General features: G+C 40.1%; 1 protein-coding gene across 1 annotated transcript in view; it reads right to left on the reverse strand.

Moving 5' to 3' along the window:
* Nucleotides 1–13,585: 13,585 nt before the first annotated feature.
* LOC115386209 (phospholipid-transporting ATPase ABCA1) overlaps nt 13,586–17,362 on the reverse strand; it is a 132,072-nt gene continuing 128,295 nt past the window's right edge. The window contains exon 49 of the mRNA XM_030088433.1: nt 13,586–13,738. Coding sequence (XP_029944293.1) covers nt 13,586–13,738 — 153 coding nt within the window. The remainder of the gene's footprint in view (nt 13,739–17,362) is intronic.

Raw genomic sequence — 17,362 nt, forward strand, 5'->3', positions numbered from 1 at the left:
CAATCAAAAGAGAATCAAGGCCCACGCAGCAAGCTTGAACCCTCATCATCCCCCAGCGTGAAGCCCCAGAGAGATGTGCCACTGTGTTGCTTAAACAGCGGCTGGCATAAAAGTGCGATAATGCTCGGTTCTTGGTCGCCGTTTCTGAAGCGTTCTCGCCTTGTTAAAGATCAGAGTTCCGATTTAACTGAACCCCGTGACGGGAATGCGTCACGCCCGCCCCCCCCCCGGACCTCGACGCCATCGGCCACGAGGGTCAAACCGCACCATATAGGCGACAGAACAAAGCTTCAAACTCGCTGAAAATAGTCCGCGGCGGCGTTATATGCAAATCACAGACTGTGCTGCATTTACTAAACGTCAAACAAAAGCTTGCAGATCGAAGAAATAACCCGCACCAATAAAACCAAAAATATCAGTGACGAACACTCAAGAATAAAAGCGAGCATAAAAAAAAAGAGTGAAAAATAATTTAGAAGCTGTTACACCATATCTGGAGCATGAAAAATGACAAGGGGAAGACAGAGGCTGGTATTTTCATCCTTTAAAGCAAAGCAGCAGACAAGAGACTTTGCATAGAAAAGCCAACAAAGGCAATTAAGTGGAGGAGGCAGAGGACCGGCTTCTCTGTGGTTTTTCAGGAGAAACCGGACTTTTTGCCCCGGTTGCAAACAGGTCCACCGAGCGACATCCACGGCGTGTGGATTTTACAGTAGCTAACACAACCAAAAGATTAAAATGCAAAAGTCAGAGTCAGAAGTCAAGGCAGTAGATACTCAGTTTATTTTCTATGCAAAAAGGTTTTTTTTAAAAAAAAATAATTTCTATATAAAATAAGTTGGCTGTAATTGACCTGTGACTTGCAGGAAGTCCTTGAACATGCTGCTTTCCAGACCTGAAAACATTCTTGTCTCCCTCTAATTCAGCTGCAAGTAATCACATTAATAATTTGAACCGCATCCCCAATGGCCACATTAACCTTTGACCTTGTCTCAGTTGGCCTATCTGCAAACAGGTACCTTATTATCTCCATTTCTGCTTTTCCTACACTGGCAAGTCAAACATCTTTTCAGTGAAGGCCCATGAGTATTTCAGCAGAAAATACAAGTTATTTTCCCTGTTTTGTGCCTCGGCTTATCAATTCTTTTTTTATTCTTATCAGGAGTTTTCATTGCAGAGGCAAAATGAATGATGGCAGAGCGATAGAAAGTTTGACCCCGGCTGTCAGGTGAATTTGCAACACTGCAGGCAGGTAACAGGACTTTCTCTGTTTTTGTCTTTCTATAAATGTCAAGTTTGGAGAGAAGACTTGAGTCTACCGCGGCGGCAGATAAAAGATCGGGAACGTTTGCACCTTTACCGAAAACTTATTTACTTTGGTGTTGTGTGCCACACTTCAGGATTTAAGAACATGTTTGTGTGTTGAGCTGAATCTCAGTGGCTGATAATGATCTGCAAAAATCAATGTTCAGATGACGATCCTGAAATTATCTGATGTTTGCACAATATCACTGCACTATTAGAGAATGTAATTATCGAAACACTGCCATACAAACAGAAAGTCACTATTATGATGGGAAACAATTCGCTGATTGCTTTGTAAACACATTTCAAATAAAAAGTATCTGAAGACTGAAATATTCATGATTCTGGACTTATAGTTCATTCATGTTTTCTTTAATAATTTTAATATTTTTTAATTCTTCAAGTAGGTCCAAATACGCTCTAAAATAACATTCATTTTCTCCCTGAGCACGATCATGCCGTGAGCAGTTAAAAGGACTGAAGTTAGACTAGTCGCTAATTAAAGAAAATGTCTCAAAATACAATCTTTATATTTTAAAATGAAGAGATTCTGATCTATATCATGCAAGTGGACACTTCCTCGTTACTCTCTGTAACTTCTAAACACTAATAAGTTATTTGAAGTTGCATAAAAAAGTGAACAAATAATTGAATGTCAGTGCTGCTTATGGAGGAATTTTAGAATTTATGAAATCGATCATCTTTCCACTTCTGGTAATAACATCCACACTGTCGTTTGGCCCAATGTGGCTCCATCACCAATCATATGTAGGGGGCACAAAAGAAAAATCCATCAATAACTGCATTACAATGCATAAACATTTTTCAAACATTACTTTTTTGTACATAAATGATAGCATTAGGTGCAATCACAATAGATATTTTCAAGAAATTAACATGGTTTCAATATATTTGAGTTTTAAACTGTAAAAAACATATAGATTTCAACTGACTTTAAAAAGTCACAAAATTGAGTGTGGAAGCAGAAACACCAAAATAACAAGTTTGGAATTTCCAACTATTAAAGTGTCCCACAAAGGGTTAATTCAGGAGAATAAAACAGCTTTTAATTTGTTTGACTTTTGGAAACATGCCATATTTTTAATTTCCCAGTTGGAAGGATAGCTGACTTTGGAAACAAAGTTTAAGGATGTGCAACGCAGGAGAACAGAAGTTCCCGAAATTATTGAAAAACTTGACTAATATCAAGATGTGATGGCTTCTGATCATTGTCTCATACTTTTTAACATACAAGAACCAGTTTCAACATGTTGAGCCTATAAGACATGTTATCTAGGAACAAACAAGTGTCAGTTTTGTCCACTATTAAAAACAAAGGGCCAAAACATAAGCAGATTTTGTTTTTTGTTTATTTTAATATTCAACATTTGAGTGGCTACTGGTTCACACAAGACTTTAATTTTCCTTTAATTAGTCCCGGTGTTTAATTTTACCTTAACATTGCCTGATATATTAAACACTGTCTCATTAAAAAAGATTGGTTCAGTTGAGCGCAGTGAAATCATTGTATCTTAAAGTGAAGAAGAATAAAGTCTACTGGGCTTTATCAGAACAGATAAAGTAAATAAACAATTTAATTCCTTAAAAATTAAACATTCAACAGAAGATTCACTTAAGTACTTTCAAAGTGATGCTGAAACCATAACTGCATTTCAAAACAGATTTCCCAATCACAATGAATGCTTGAAAAGGACAGTTTAATTGTACTAAGATTTGAGGTGTTTCTGGTAGCAATTCCCAAACGTCAGCTTCTTCCTTTCATGTACAGAACAGCTTCAGGCGGCACAATGTTCCTGCCTGAAGGCACGAGAAGTTCATGCGTGTTTTATCTTAAAATTCATTAGATGAAAATCACCTTATTATTTGAGCCTGCAGAAGATGATCCTGCTGGGGGGGAAAATGTGATTCCAAACTGCTGGTCAGTGAGAGTATTTATCAATAAATCTGCCGTGGTCCACGAGCCTGTTTGGCTTCATCAGCTGCAGTGTGAGGCCTGTTAAAACATTATCAGCCCACTGCTGCCACTGTGGAGACCGCTCAATTATTGAACTGAGGCGATGTTATATCATTTTTAAGTGACTGCAGGAGAACCACGGAGGTTTCTGTTCTCATTTTCACAAAGGTCGCCACAGGAAGCCATTGTGACTTGCATGAAAAGCAAACGGGCTGCAGACACTCGAGAAGTTTAAAAATCTCATAACATGCTCTTGTGATAATCAGATACAGTTTTTTCATAGCGCAGCAGCATAGCCGCCTCCTGTTGAACGTGACAGTGTTTGTTGGCTCGACATTCGGCTCACGTTGCGACTTCCACGTCTCCATTCCAGACAATTTCATTTTCTTTTCACATGTCCAGATGCAAATGAAGGAAACGCATCAGATTAGCGGGTGCGTAGGCGAAGGAGGACTCTAAGTGTGTTAATGAAATAGATTTGTCATTATCAGATAACTGCCTTCATCAGATAACAGAACATTACACTGTTCACAGGATCACTCGAATAATCTGATATTATTGCTCCAGAAATGGTCCATTTTTTAATGTGCGTACAGCTGACGGTCAGTTTTGTTGTCATCCATTCTCATCCAGTGACATCTCAGTTCACCGACACAGAGTCAATCAGCTCTGCTCCGGGTCCAACCGAAGAGTCAATTAATCCTTCCTTCAGCCATTAACCATTCTTCATCAGCACCAAGACCCGTCTCTCCATTTATCTGGGTCATACCCATACGGTTGCTGTCTTTGCTTGATCACCGAACCAAGTAACATTATTCCTTTCCTCACTTGAATTATCCGTAAAGGTTAAGACTACAATTCGCCACCAGGATATTAAAAAAGCAAATGATGATCGCTTTTTGGTCGGTCTGAATTCTTTCCAGTTGAGACATCAAGTTATTTAAAATGATCCCTGGATACAGTGATCAGATTGACGTGTTGGTCTATAAAGAGCATCCGTTAACCAGCGATACCTTGTGCAATGCCAGTCCTAAGAAGAATAAGAGTTTATTGGTTCTTCTTTAGCATTCCATTATTGAATTACTGAAATTATTAATCAGTCTCTCCAGTCCGGTGAGGTCCCTCCAGCTCTCAAAACAGCAGTCATCTGCCCCCATCCGAAAAAGCCCTCTCTTGACCCCGAAATCCTTGTTAAGTACAGGCCTATTTCAAATTTACCTTTCCTCTCCAAAGTACTAGAAAAGGTTGTTGCAGCCCAATTACACACTCATCTTCATACCCATCATTTATATGAAAAATTTCAATCTGGTTTCCGATCCGCACATAGCACAGAAACAGCCCTGGTCCGCGTCACGAAATATCTACTCATGGCTGCAGACCAGGGCTCACCATCCCTCCTCCTGTTAGTAGACTTGTCAGCTGCCTTTGATACCGTTGACCATGGCATTCTGCTCCATCGCCTCCAGTCAGTGATTGGTATCACTGGAACCACTTTTAAATGGTTCCAATCTTAGCTCACGGACAGAACAGAATATGTGCAACTCAGCAAATGCAAGTCCCTCCCCCATTCTGTAAGCTGTGGTGTACCACAAGGTTCAGTTCTTGGTCCGACCCTCTTTTCCATATACATGCTTCCCATTGGTCACATCATTCAAAAACATAATGTCTCATTTCACTGTTACGCCGACGACACTCAATTCTACATAAAAATGGACTCCGCGCTCCCCTCAGCTCTGCCGTCAGCACTTTGTGTTTGCCTGCAGGAGATAAGGGCATGGATGTCCGAAAATTTTCTTCAACTTAACAGCAATAAAACAGAAGCCATCCTGGCTGGTACCACACATCAAACTCAGTCCCTCTCCCTCAGCAGTCTTCCCATTCTTGGTCATAACATTTCCCTGTCACCCTCTGCTAAAAATCTTGGAGTAATTTTTGACCCTCAGCTCACGTTTGAAACCGATATCCGCCACCTCTGTAAAATCTCTTTCTTCCACCTCAAAAACATCGCCAAACTCCGCCCCTCCCTCTCCCAACCAGATGCTGAAAGGCTGATCCATGCCTTTATCTCCTCCAGGTTGGATTACTGCAATGCCCTCCTCGTCGGGATCCCTGGTAAGAGTCTGCAAAAGCTGCAGCACATTCAGAACTGTGCTGCCCGGATCCTGACGAGGAGGCGCAAATTCGATCATATCACGCCCATACTCAAAACCCTCCCCTGGCTGCCAATTTAATACAGAATCCATTACAAAGTCGGCCTCCTCACTCACCAATGCCTACATGGAACTGCCCCTGCCTATCTCCGCGAACTACTGACCCTCCACACGAAGTCTCCGCTCCTCCTCCTCCTCCTCCACTTACTCCCTCCATCAACCCAGGACTAAACTCTCCACCATGGGAGACAGGGCCTTCCAGGCAGTGGCCCCTCGGCTGTGGAATGCTCTCCCCGAGACCCTGAAGGGCTCCACTAAGTGTGGAAACCTTCAAAAAAGGCCTCAAGACATTTCTGTTTAAAAGGGCCAACTAGATCCACCTTGCTTCCATTATAGTGACCTTGAAGTTTTAAAGTGTTATTTTTGTTCTGTTTTGTCCTGTGTTTTTGCCTTTGACAATTGTTTTTAATATTGCTCTGTAGCGCTTTGAGATTTCATTTGAAATGTAAAGCGCATGAAAAATAAAATTTTTAACTATTATTATTATTATTATTCCTTCTTTCACAGTTGTAAAAATAAAAAAAATGTTCACAGTGTAGGCCACCATAGGCAAAAATCCCAAAGTACAAAACTTGCATACCTATTTTTCAAGCACAAGTTCACTTCAGTTCGCGGCTGACAATAAACCATACGGGTTAGCAAACGCATCAAAAGACAAAGAAAGAGGCCAAACGTGGAGGTGCAATCATTAAGAAGAAAAACATCAAAAAACATGAGATAATTTCAGAAATCCTTCGAGACAGATAAGAAGTACAAGTTCTCTGAGGTGTCTACAGTAGTTTAACAGGAAGGAGATGAACAGAGACGTTGTACCAATTACTAGCTACTCAAGGCAGCCTATAAAAGATACCCCGGAGCAAGAACAGCAAACTCGCAGTACAGAGGATGATTACAGTCTGAAAGGATGGCAGCAGCTTTCTGTAAAGCTCGCCTGTCGAGCAGATCATTGAATCTCCTCCAACTCCTGTAATCTTCCCATTCCCACTGACAATGCCTTTCATTGTATTCTCGTACTTGACACGGAGATTGGCAAAATGTTCAGCGATGGGAGAGACTATTCTGTGTACAGTGCGATCAATAAAAACGTGTTATCAGCATAATATGCGCCTGTTTGTGAACTTATCCTTCACTGATTGTGTGAAAACTTAAAGTAAACACAAACAAAGTAATTTGATGACAAAAGATGATACAGAGAAAGGAAACGCAATGAAAAGCCGCTGTCCAAAGACGCTGCTGTGACAGTCGCTCCCTTGAAATGGAAATCGCTTCTATATTATCTACTGTTCCGCAGAATATTTTCCTACTCATAGTGATTTCCTGAATAGTAATGTGAAGGCCGTGTTAGAAGCGAGACAACATCCATTCAGAGCACCATCCAGAAACGCCGTTTCCACCATTTGCACTGCTGGATTGCAGCTCCATGTCGGCATCCTGCCGCCTGCATGCTTCATGGTCAACGCGGGGGACACTCAGGTCCTCTCATCCAGATTCCAGGCAAACATGCAGAAGCTTTCACAACATGAAATGCGAAGAAACATTTCACGTTTCATCAGAGTGACACACTACAGAACTACTCAAAATGATCAGTAACTCTTGGTTCAAACGGGATTCAAAAAAGGTACAAGTAAAATTGGGGGGAAATGGATAAAACCACAAGAAATGGGGGGGAAACGATAGAAAGGCTTTAAAAAACTGGAATGTCTAGAATCTCTGAAAGAAGAAAATTAAAAATGGCTGGGGAAAAACATGCAAAACTGGGAGCGTGAACACGCGCAACAGAGAAATCCTTGTTGAAAAAGACTACTGAGTGGGAGAGGGGTTGAGACAGGACTTCAGACAGTCGTAACTATCTGATAAACTACTGTAGTATTTCTTCCTCAAAACAAAATTGAGATCTAAACTAAATTTACAAATGAAATCAGTGAACTAAAAGATTTCTCAATAAACACATATGTAATAATTTGATTGATGTGGTTTATTTTGCAATATCACTCGAAGAGTTCGAGAAACAAATAATAAATGCACAAAAAATTGCAAAGAAAAAAAAAATAAAGCAATAATGTGGTGTTATCATGCTTTTTTCAGTAGTGTTCCCAGAAGGTGAACAAAGATTGATGTGAAATTTTAAAAAAATAACATGAAGCAAAAGCATTAAGCTGGCCTTGACCACCGCAAAGCTGATAATCACTTCATGAAAAGCACTAAAAAGGAAGGGCAACATTGCCAAACTTTTCAGAGATACACTGATTAAAGTTAAACAAATATTTGGCAGTTCTGTGCCTTCATTGACCAAGGCCTTGAGAACAACTATGGAGGCTGTGTTGTAGTCTGGGAACCTTTGCTACTATTGACAATGCAGGCAGTCAGTCTATCAGACAAAACGGGACGAGGCCTGTCGTGAAGATGTTGGTTCGTTTATGAATGGAGACCGTTCAAAATTCTTCAGTTTCACAAGTAACCGGAAAACTGAATGCAACAGAAGAACATTCTATATCAATATGAGAACCCTTTCTTCATAATTTCATAAAACTAGACATTAGTTCAGTGTACCAACAGTATGTGTGATTATTACAATACCGTGAAAAACAACTTATTCAGCTGTGAGAATGTCAAAATCCAATACTGAAGAATCAGGGCTATTAAATTCACCCAGCACCACTCCATGAAGACACACACTTGTTCCTTTACTTCAGGCAATTCCTCACCTGGTGGAGCGATATTGGATTTGTCATAATACAGGCCAAAATTGGAAAATCTGTGGTGTTTACAGCTTGTTTCATCATGTTCTTCATGCAATTACACAGCATAATTGGAAATTGTGTGTAATCACTTTTGTTGCACAGTCAGAGCTGAAGTGATTTTTCTTGCAGCGTTCACAGGTGATCGCGACTTTGCTGCATCAGCTCTCATCTTTTCATTCCTATGCTTTTACATTTTCATCTCACAATAAATCCTAAAACCGTCACTTTCCAATAATAAATAATGCAGTTCCTATAAGAGGATACAAGCACCTCTCCTGTTGGAAATCAACCCTCAGGGACAACATGTGTGGCGAGGGAATAACTGCAAAATGTGGCAAATATTCTTACCTGAGAGTTGTTGTTTTTTTTCCAAAGTTAACACCTGATTGATGAGCCCTGGCAGGATGCTCCCCTCCTTGTTCTAATGGAGAGGGAAAGCAGCAGAGTTGTGGTTGGTGACAGAACACCATTTAAAAGCAGCATTCAGGTAAAATAAATACTCACCACCTGGCAGCAGACTCCTCACTGCAGGGAGCTGGAAAGTGAACATGTCAGTGGCGTTAGCCCTGTCTGGCATGACTTTTTTTTTTATTTTAGTGAGATAAAACATCACTTTCGTAAGAAAATAAATAGAAAAAAAAATAATTTAAATCCTTGCATGCACTGCTTTACATGTTTTTTCATCCCCCACCAAATTATTTCTGTTAATCAATGTCGAAAAGTAGCTTTCACTCTTACCTTTTTACTTCTGGACATGCCCAAACCTTCGATTATACGCTCGCGCACACACACGGGCGCGCGCTCCACGCGGCAAACACTTCTCTACTTCCGGGTCTGCTGCACCCCTCATGATTCTCCCTGAAACAATTAATTAACCAATTATGTATATATTTGTCATTTTAAGAGTAATTTTTTTTTATATTGATGAGTGAGTTTTTATTTTCATTCCACTGGCGTTTAATGTGATTTTCTGTTTATTTAATGATCATAAATATGCCTTTTTGAATGTATTATTTTGATTGGTTACACCCAGTAGGAGGGGCTTATCAAATATAAGGGAGCCACTTTGGCTGGTCTTTGAGGCAGTTTTGTTAAAGAGAGTGGACACAAAGTTAAAGACAGTTGGTCAGTAAGGGTCAGAAAGTCAGCGCACACATGCAGGTGCTGAAGGGCGGGTCTGACCCGAGACCTGACCGTCTTCTCGCCGTTCTTTTGTCTGGAGGAAGGAGCTGAAGTCAAGTTCCAACCAGACCTTTCTTTTGTTTAATTTTTCAGCCCTGCAAGTTTTTTTGTTTTTTTTTCGTTTCATCACTGGGATTTTGGAGCAGTGAAATAAACACCATTTTATGGAACTGTCAGTTTTGACAACGCCATATTTGTAAAGATGTTTACCAGAAGGAATCCCATCATAAATTCATTTTTTAATTTATTTACAAATTTACTTTATCTTGAAAGGGTCAGTGTCAGGACCACAAATGTGGTCCATTTCCAGAAGGAAGTGCGAGAGGGTTCAGGCAAACTTTTTAAAATAAGGATTAAATTGAAGTCATCAGAGTTGCAATGAGTCATCGAAAAATTGAAAATCATTTACTTCAGCCAGTTCAGGGATCTTGTGAGCTTCACCATAAGAATATCCGTAGTCCGAGGTGATTTCTGTGGAGACTTTTGCATATTTTCCCTCTGTGAGCATGAACTTTCTTTAAGATGAATGGATTTCATGCAGTTCTATTTATTCACTGGCTGATTTTATTCTCCAAAGAGAGGTTGTACACCTTTCATGTCGGGACCAACTTCGCAAAGAGAAACTCGACTGCCACTCAAAAAAACCAAAGCAAATAGATGTGCAACTGCAGAATGAAACATCAATCAATAAACATTCATCTTTATAAATCTGACTGAAAATACAGAAAACATCAATATATCACTCAGAGGTTTGCCTAATCCAAAAGGTATAGGAAAATGTGAAAGATATTGGAAATGTCTTTTAGAATGACATGAAAATAAGACATCTTAATGGGTTATTGGCATCTATTCCGAAATGAGAGCCACAAATGCCGAAATGAAATTGAGGAGACGATTGGTTTAACTTCAAGCATCCTCAGTTTGATTTAGCTCAGAAAAAGTAAGCTGAATAAATAGAAAGCCCAAGTGCGAGAAGTGCCTGTGCGATAGTTTGACAGGAAAATAAATTCACTCTCAGACATCTGGCAGACAAAATGTCTCCACCGCCTCGGAGAAAGAGCCACACTGCTAAGTGGTTGCGGGGCAGTCTGGTGTCTGGCATCCCGAAAAACCGGAGGAAAGGCCGAGACGGTCAGGAAGCCCGCAGAAAAGTTTCACCCGAAGACAAACACTGCAGTGCACAAACACGGAGTCAGAGTCGCGTTACGATTTGTGCAAATATTTAATCACTTGTCTTGGCATAAAGCAATATTCAGTACAAATAGGATTGATTATTCTTTTGCAACAGGCATGATAGTAATGCGAGGACTTAACACAGCTGAGCATACAAATTATGTCAAGTTCTGAAAGGGAACCAGGGGGCTGTGAGGGGGTGACTTGGCAAATTATTAAAACTGGAAGCACAGAAACATCAAGATGTATAAGATGTACATAATTATGACAATCACCCGCTGTTTTACAGTACATCATATAAAAAAACACAACAACAATGTTGTAATAAATAACATGTGAAACTGCATGTAAAACGTCCTGAGTTTAACCTGAGGTAAAACAAGTTTTAAATATCTTAACAATGAAATCACAGAGACATTAGGTCTGGTGTTTCCAAACGGAATCAGAAATAAATAGAGATAAAATTCAAGTTTATAAAGGGAGGTTACTCTATCAAGGTAAAAAATCTGGAAAGTATATTGTTGGTAAAAAGTTATCTGTTGGATTTTTCTCACTAAATGTGGCAGTGTTTGTGATCAGACTGTTCGATCACTGTGTAATCTCTGTCACTTGAAACTGAAAAGCAATAGAAAACTACTGTCAAAAAAAAAAAAAAAAAAAAAAAAAAAGAAAAAAAAAAAAGGAAAAAAAAAAAGAAAACTACTGTCAAAGATAAAAAAAAAAAAATCTGTTTTATTGTGTTAAAGATGGTTATGAGTGTAAAAGCCAAGAAGACATATGACATCTGATCATAGCCAATAATGTAGTACCTGCTAATAATGTACTAAGTTTGTCTACTTTAAAGTTAGTAAAGTCGAATAAAACTTGGCAACAATGCAATAAAATAGCTGAGCCAGAAATACGTTGAGTGGACATTGTGATAAATTATTGCCGCTCTATAGAAGGATTTTGCCTCCTTTTCACTGGATTTTGCAAACTGCTGCACAAAAAATATGAAAAAAATTCAGTCCAATTTAAGTATGTTTACATTATTGGCTCCAAGTATTACAATTCCAATGGATTTTCAATTATGCCGCGTCTTTAAAGTCGCAGAAGTATCATTTGAGCAGTGACGTGCGGTTTTTTGATTTTTTTTTAATGTTTTAAAGTGTCCAAAATCATTACGCCAAAGGCAGGTAATACATTACTGGCACTGACTGTTGCTACAAGGCACACTATGGTAAAAAAAATATATCCATATTTGTCTGTGGTGGTCATAAACCAGCTAATGTCCTAATAGCAGCATGTCCTGTGACAAAAACTTAAAGGAAACATTTGGTAAGTACATTAGAAAGATGTTACTAAAAGTAACTGTTAATGCTTTTCAAGTGTTCCTGATGTGTCTTGATACAGTCCAGAGAGCCTGGGATGTGTGTGTGTGTGTGTGTGTGTGTGTGTGTGTGTGTGTGTGTGTGTGTGTGTGTGTGTGTGACAGCTGCTTGACTCTGACTCAGCCTCCACCGTCCCGCCGCCGTAACCTCGGTGTCTGTCACCGCGCTGCCGCTAATTGGAGGCTCCTTTGGAGAATCAAAGCCAACTTGTCCGACAGAGACGTTATGAATCATTTTCACTCAGTGGCAATCACCCGAGTGCCTGTCAGGAAAAATAATGCGAGGGGGGAACTTAAGTGTTCTTAAATGTCTTTTGGCATCAGTGTTGACCAAAAAAATAAATAAATTTTAAAAAAAAATCACACATCAGTGGCTCATTGGTGTGATTTGATACATTCAGGATTCACAAGTGAGCCCACCTTTTTTTTTTTTTTACAGTGAAACAATATTCAACCTGAATTACTCCGATCTCAAAGTTATGACAACATACAAAGACAGTTCACTACACAATACAACGCAAGCAGATGTAAACAATTCATAAATAAATCATCAGAGGCCCAGACTGAGAGATTTCAGATGAGACTGTCGTTGGGAGTGAGGTATGTGATCAGTATCATATAATCCAAACACACCTGAACTCGCATGTTTGAGCTTTTTAGGCATTAAAGCTGCACAAAAAAAATGATTTTTACAACCTATTTCAAATACAAATGCAACAATTTAGCATTCTTAATATTTCAGTTTAAATCATGTGAAGATGCATGAAGCAGCATGTACTTTCTTTGTGGAAGTGTGGTAAAACATTGTTTTTTTTGTTGTATAAGCTCTTTTCTAGTTTAATCAAGCAATAGAAGGAATCAATTGGTGATATAAAGCATGTGTACAGTTTCATTAACCACGACTGACCACAACTAATGTGATCCAAAAACCCTTTAAATAATAAACTCAACTGAAGATTTTCCTAAAATGATAGCAGCAGTAAAACTGTTTGACAGTCCTGAGTAAAAAAAAAAAAAAAAAAAACCTCTGGCAGGTCTCACTGTAACGTGAGATTATCTCATTTTAATCCTATATTGTGCAAATGAGCATATCTGATGACTTTTCATGCCTCCTACAAATTATTTGAAAATTTGTCAAAAAAAAGAATTGATTTGGATTTCTAAAGTGCACTTGACTGAAGAATTTTTCCAAAAAAATATTAAAATATACAAAACAAGTTTTTGAACATGCTTGCAGAAAATCAACACTAGGGGAAATTATAGTCAATAATATTTAACCAATGCTTTACAGAAATGCAGCTGAAAGGTTTAATTTGCAAGCAAGTGTCCTTTTGAGAGTTGACAGTGTATAATCTGAAAGTGTGGCCGCAGTGAAATCAGTTGTGCTCGTGAAGACAAGCTTGTGCGTGACTGGTTATAGCAAACAATGTGAAATGTGCATGTGCAGATTGAGCGTGACTTTGCAAAAAATTTTGAAGTTTGTCTGCAAGTCCAGCCGTGGAAACGCAGAGGAATGAAATGCAAACCTGGTTTAGAAAACTGCTGCTGGTTTCCTCTTTTAGATTTGTGCAGTTTAAATTGCCATAACGCACAGTTATTGCACATTTCTGAAAAGTGCTTTCTGGAGTCGTTATACATTCTGTGCTCCTCGCGTGGACCTCAGTTCCCTCATTGGCAGTTCGTCAGAAAGATTCACGTCGTTGGTGTACGCCTCGGGGTCCTCCTCGGGGTCCTCCTCGGGGTCCTCCTCGCCGTTCTGGTGCTTCGCAAAATTCACAAAGACCTGCAACATCAACCAGAAAGAAACAGATGAAAGGGGGGGAAGCACTTGTAATGCACACAGTGCTGGAGATGCTGCGGACATTTGTCTACCCATCTCCACACACACACACACACACACACACACACACTCTCTGCCTTTAAAACAAACAGAAATAGCGCTTCGGACGGCGGGGTGCTTGTGAATGAGTTGCCAGACAAGGGCTATGAAGCATCAAGTAAAGCGTCTGGGCTCACACAGTGAATGTCAGTTTGACATCTTTGACCAGCTGAGAAAGAGAATAAAACAATCATTCTTCTCTCTGTGATGCCCATTTAATGTCAGACGAAATCAATCCTATGGTGTTCATAAAAAGCTGTGCGGATTTCATTGTGCTGTAAACACCGCCGTCGTCGCAGGCTTTTTACTCTCTTAGCATTAGCGGTAAAAGCTACACAAAAAACTTTTACCCTCCCGGAGAAAAAGGCTGCAAAGAGGGTCGTATAAAATGATAAGAGCATTGCTTTTTCATTAAATGATTTTCATTGGGCGAGTGAATATAAAAGGACATGTGAATTACTAGATTGCATTAAAGATCCTGCTGGAAAGAAAAACCAAAAAAAAAAAAAAAAAAAAAAAAAAGAAATACAAAGTCATCCAAACCACGTCCATCAGAAACCACTCAGACTCCATTTGAGTTAAAGCCTCTTTCATCGCCGCAAATAAACAAGTGCGATGAAAATGAGCTGAAAAATATGGTTTATCAGACTGAAATGGGTCTCTATTGTTTTTGTGAAGCTTAGATGATTAAAAAGAAGAAAAAAAAAAACAAGACTAACAATCTACAGTCAGGCTTTGAAGTTTCCATTTTTAATTAACAATATAATCTTAATTCTGACATTTTAATAGAGTGAGACTTTATTAGCATTTGTAAGTTTTGTTTGTTGAACAAATAATGTACTTCTGTCACAAATTGCTATATTTATTTTTTGACAATTGAAAACATCTTGAGGAGGTAAAATGCAGATAGAAAAAAGTTTTATCAGCCAAATTAGCGAAAGAAAAAAACTTTAATGTTCAGATTGTTTACATCCCGGGTGAATGACATATATTCTAGAAGTACACATCACAACGGTTTATTATTACGACGGTAAAACCATATAACTTTTTATCTAGACTTCTTCTCTCAAAACCCCCCCAAAAAAAAAAAAAAAGTAGCATCACTTTTCAGGCTTGCAGTGAGCGGACAGACAAGGAATAATTCCACCATAGAAGTCCCTGTGAAACCAGCAGTGGGTGATTTCACATCTCAGTTTGTGTGTGGATTACACAAACGAGCTACAACATTTAAATGAGAGCATTTCCCTGCTGGCAGGCAGATCTTTGAACTCTGAGATAAAAACTTGGATAGCTGCTCCCCTCATCCTCCTGCCTCAACATTTTCTAACGCTCAGCTTGGCCAATCGCCCTCTGGAACGATCTCCAAAGGAAACTTACAGACCTGACTCATCTAACTATCTCAGAATAAAAAAAGTAATTTATTGTATACTTACATAAAATAATGTGTTTTTTTTTTTTTTTTCCAGTTTTACTGGAAGGTAAAGAATGTCTGAATGCAGAATTTGAATTAAACTACTTTTGCAGTGATGTTTTTTTGTCCTTGTATTCAGTCTGTCCTGTTTTTTTCACTGAGCATAAGTACAGTTCTCTAGGAAAGTCGTGCTTTGAAATGGCTTCTGGAAGCGGCGCGGCGTTCGGAGAGTGCTTCATATCGTCACCGCTGGCCGCGGCACAGACGAGCAGCCGAAGAAGTTGGAGGTTAAATGCCTTGCTGAAGGGTAGGTTGGCAGCAGTAATGAGCGGTGACACATTCTGCGCCTTTGCCTGGAGGTTTGAACTTCAGAGTGAAATTATTTTGACTGGGGATTCTGAAATAAAGTCTGGAGACTCCTCAGATTACTGTCCTCCTCTGTGGCTTTTATCATTTGCCATTGCTGGATCCCAAATGCCAACGACCCCAAGGGATCCGGGCGCCGATGGAGCAGGCTGTGTGTGCTGCGGCTTAACAGCCATTTGGAGGGACGGATGATGGGCCCAGCACTTGCCTGATGGTTTGCTATCAGAGGCCTGGAAGGGAGGAGTAAAAGACTGAGCGCTGCGGAGTGCACACGCTCCCGCACCTCACCAAAAACCGACGCTGCTGTGCTGTAATTCACCTGAACTTCAGAAACCCTGCGGATTATATTTGCAGCTTAGCTGAGCTACTAAGCGGTGTAAATAGACTTGTGTCCCGGTATACATGCGCAGGAGTTTGCTGTTGAACTCGGACCGCAGGTGGTGATATTTACTCTTTCAGCTCGTCGGTACTGAGCCGTTTCGAGCGTACTCTCCGCTTCCCGTGCAGATTACATGCAATTATCCTGAATTTATCTCGACGTTTTTCAGGTCCTCGTCCCGTTCCAGCTCTCCAGAAAGTCACTAAATGCAATATTGTGACACTAATGCGAAAAATTCTCTACTATATAGGCAAAGTGTCTTGACCGGTGTGAGCCCAGGCAGCTAGTGGCGAGCTGGGTGGGGGGAAAAGGAAAAAAAAGACTACCTTGTAACGAAGGAGCAAGCTACGCCTGCAGAAAGCCCGAGGCTACAGCAAGACTTCAGTGTGTGATGCCATACCATCAGCAGAGTGTATCAAGGTCACAGTTGTCAAGGCATCTTATCAGGGGAGAATGAGTAAGAGGATAAGAATGACAGTAGCAACAAATACACCCTCCACCCATCATCCTCGGCCTCTGACCCTGCCACTGGGTCGGACTGGCTTGATGTGCTGAGGCATGCACGGTATTTTGTATTCTCAGTCAGGGCTGTGTACTCGTGCGGGCGGCTTTCAAAGCGCTGTTTGTGCTTAACTTTCCATCAGACTCCTCGGATGAGAAAGTATAGAAGGGCTTTCATGTCGAGGCGTTTCAGTCCGAGGCGACCGTGGTGAATTTCGGGCCCTGGCTTTCGCGGCGTGATTATTTCCTAATGTTCACTTTCTGTATTTAGCCAACCGTCCATTCGTGACCTGCACGTTATGCATCAGTGCCACTGAGTGGCATTTTCTTAATAACAGATGGATACAGGCATTAATTGCATTACAGAGGCTGCAGTCGGGTGTTTATTTGGTGCCCGTTGAGGCAGAACACAGGAGGGGAAGGGACGTGAATCACCCAATTAACCCCTGCTATATGTCAGAGAGGGCTTAGCAGGACGTCGTCTTCATACAGCACATGCCAACCGCGAGTTCCACTCCACCGACGTGCGACTTTTAAATATGACCTCATGAGAAACATGATCACTTTTATGCTGGCCAAAAAAAACAACTTTTGATAAATCCTGTGAATCAAAGCGAAAGATCCTAATCGGCACAAGATTACACATTTAAACATAAATGAAGTGTGAGTTATTACAGTTTAAACCGGTACTAATGGATTTTTGGCCCTTTGGAAGAACTGTTAGGTAATGTGCTGCTATGAATAATATTGAGCAATGCTGTGATGTTTCTGTTTGGAGCCAAATTTTCTTCTATTCACCTGATGACCTCAAAACCAATATGATCAACAGCTTATGCAACAAGTTCTCTTTTCTAAATCAAAAAAATGAGGC

This window comes from Salarias fasciatus, chromosome 3, assembly GCF_902148845.1.
Source record: "Salarias fasciatus chromosome 3, fSalaFa1.1, whole genome shotgun sequence".
NCBI lineage: Eukaryota > Metazoa > Chordata > Actinopteri > Blenniiformes > Blenniidae > Salarias > Salarias fasciatus.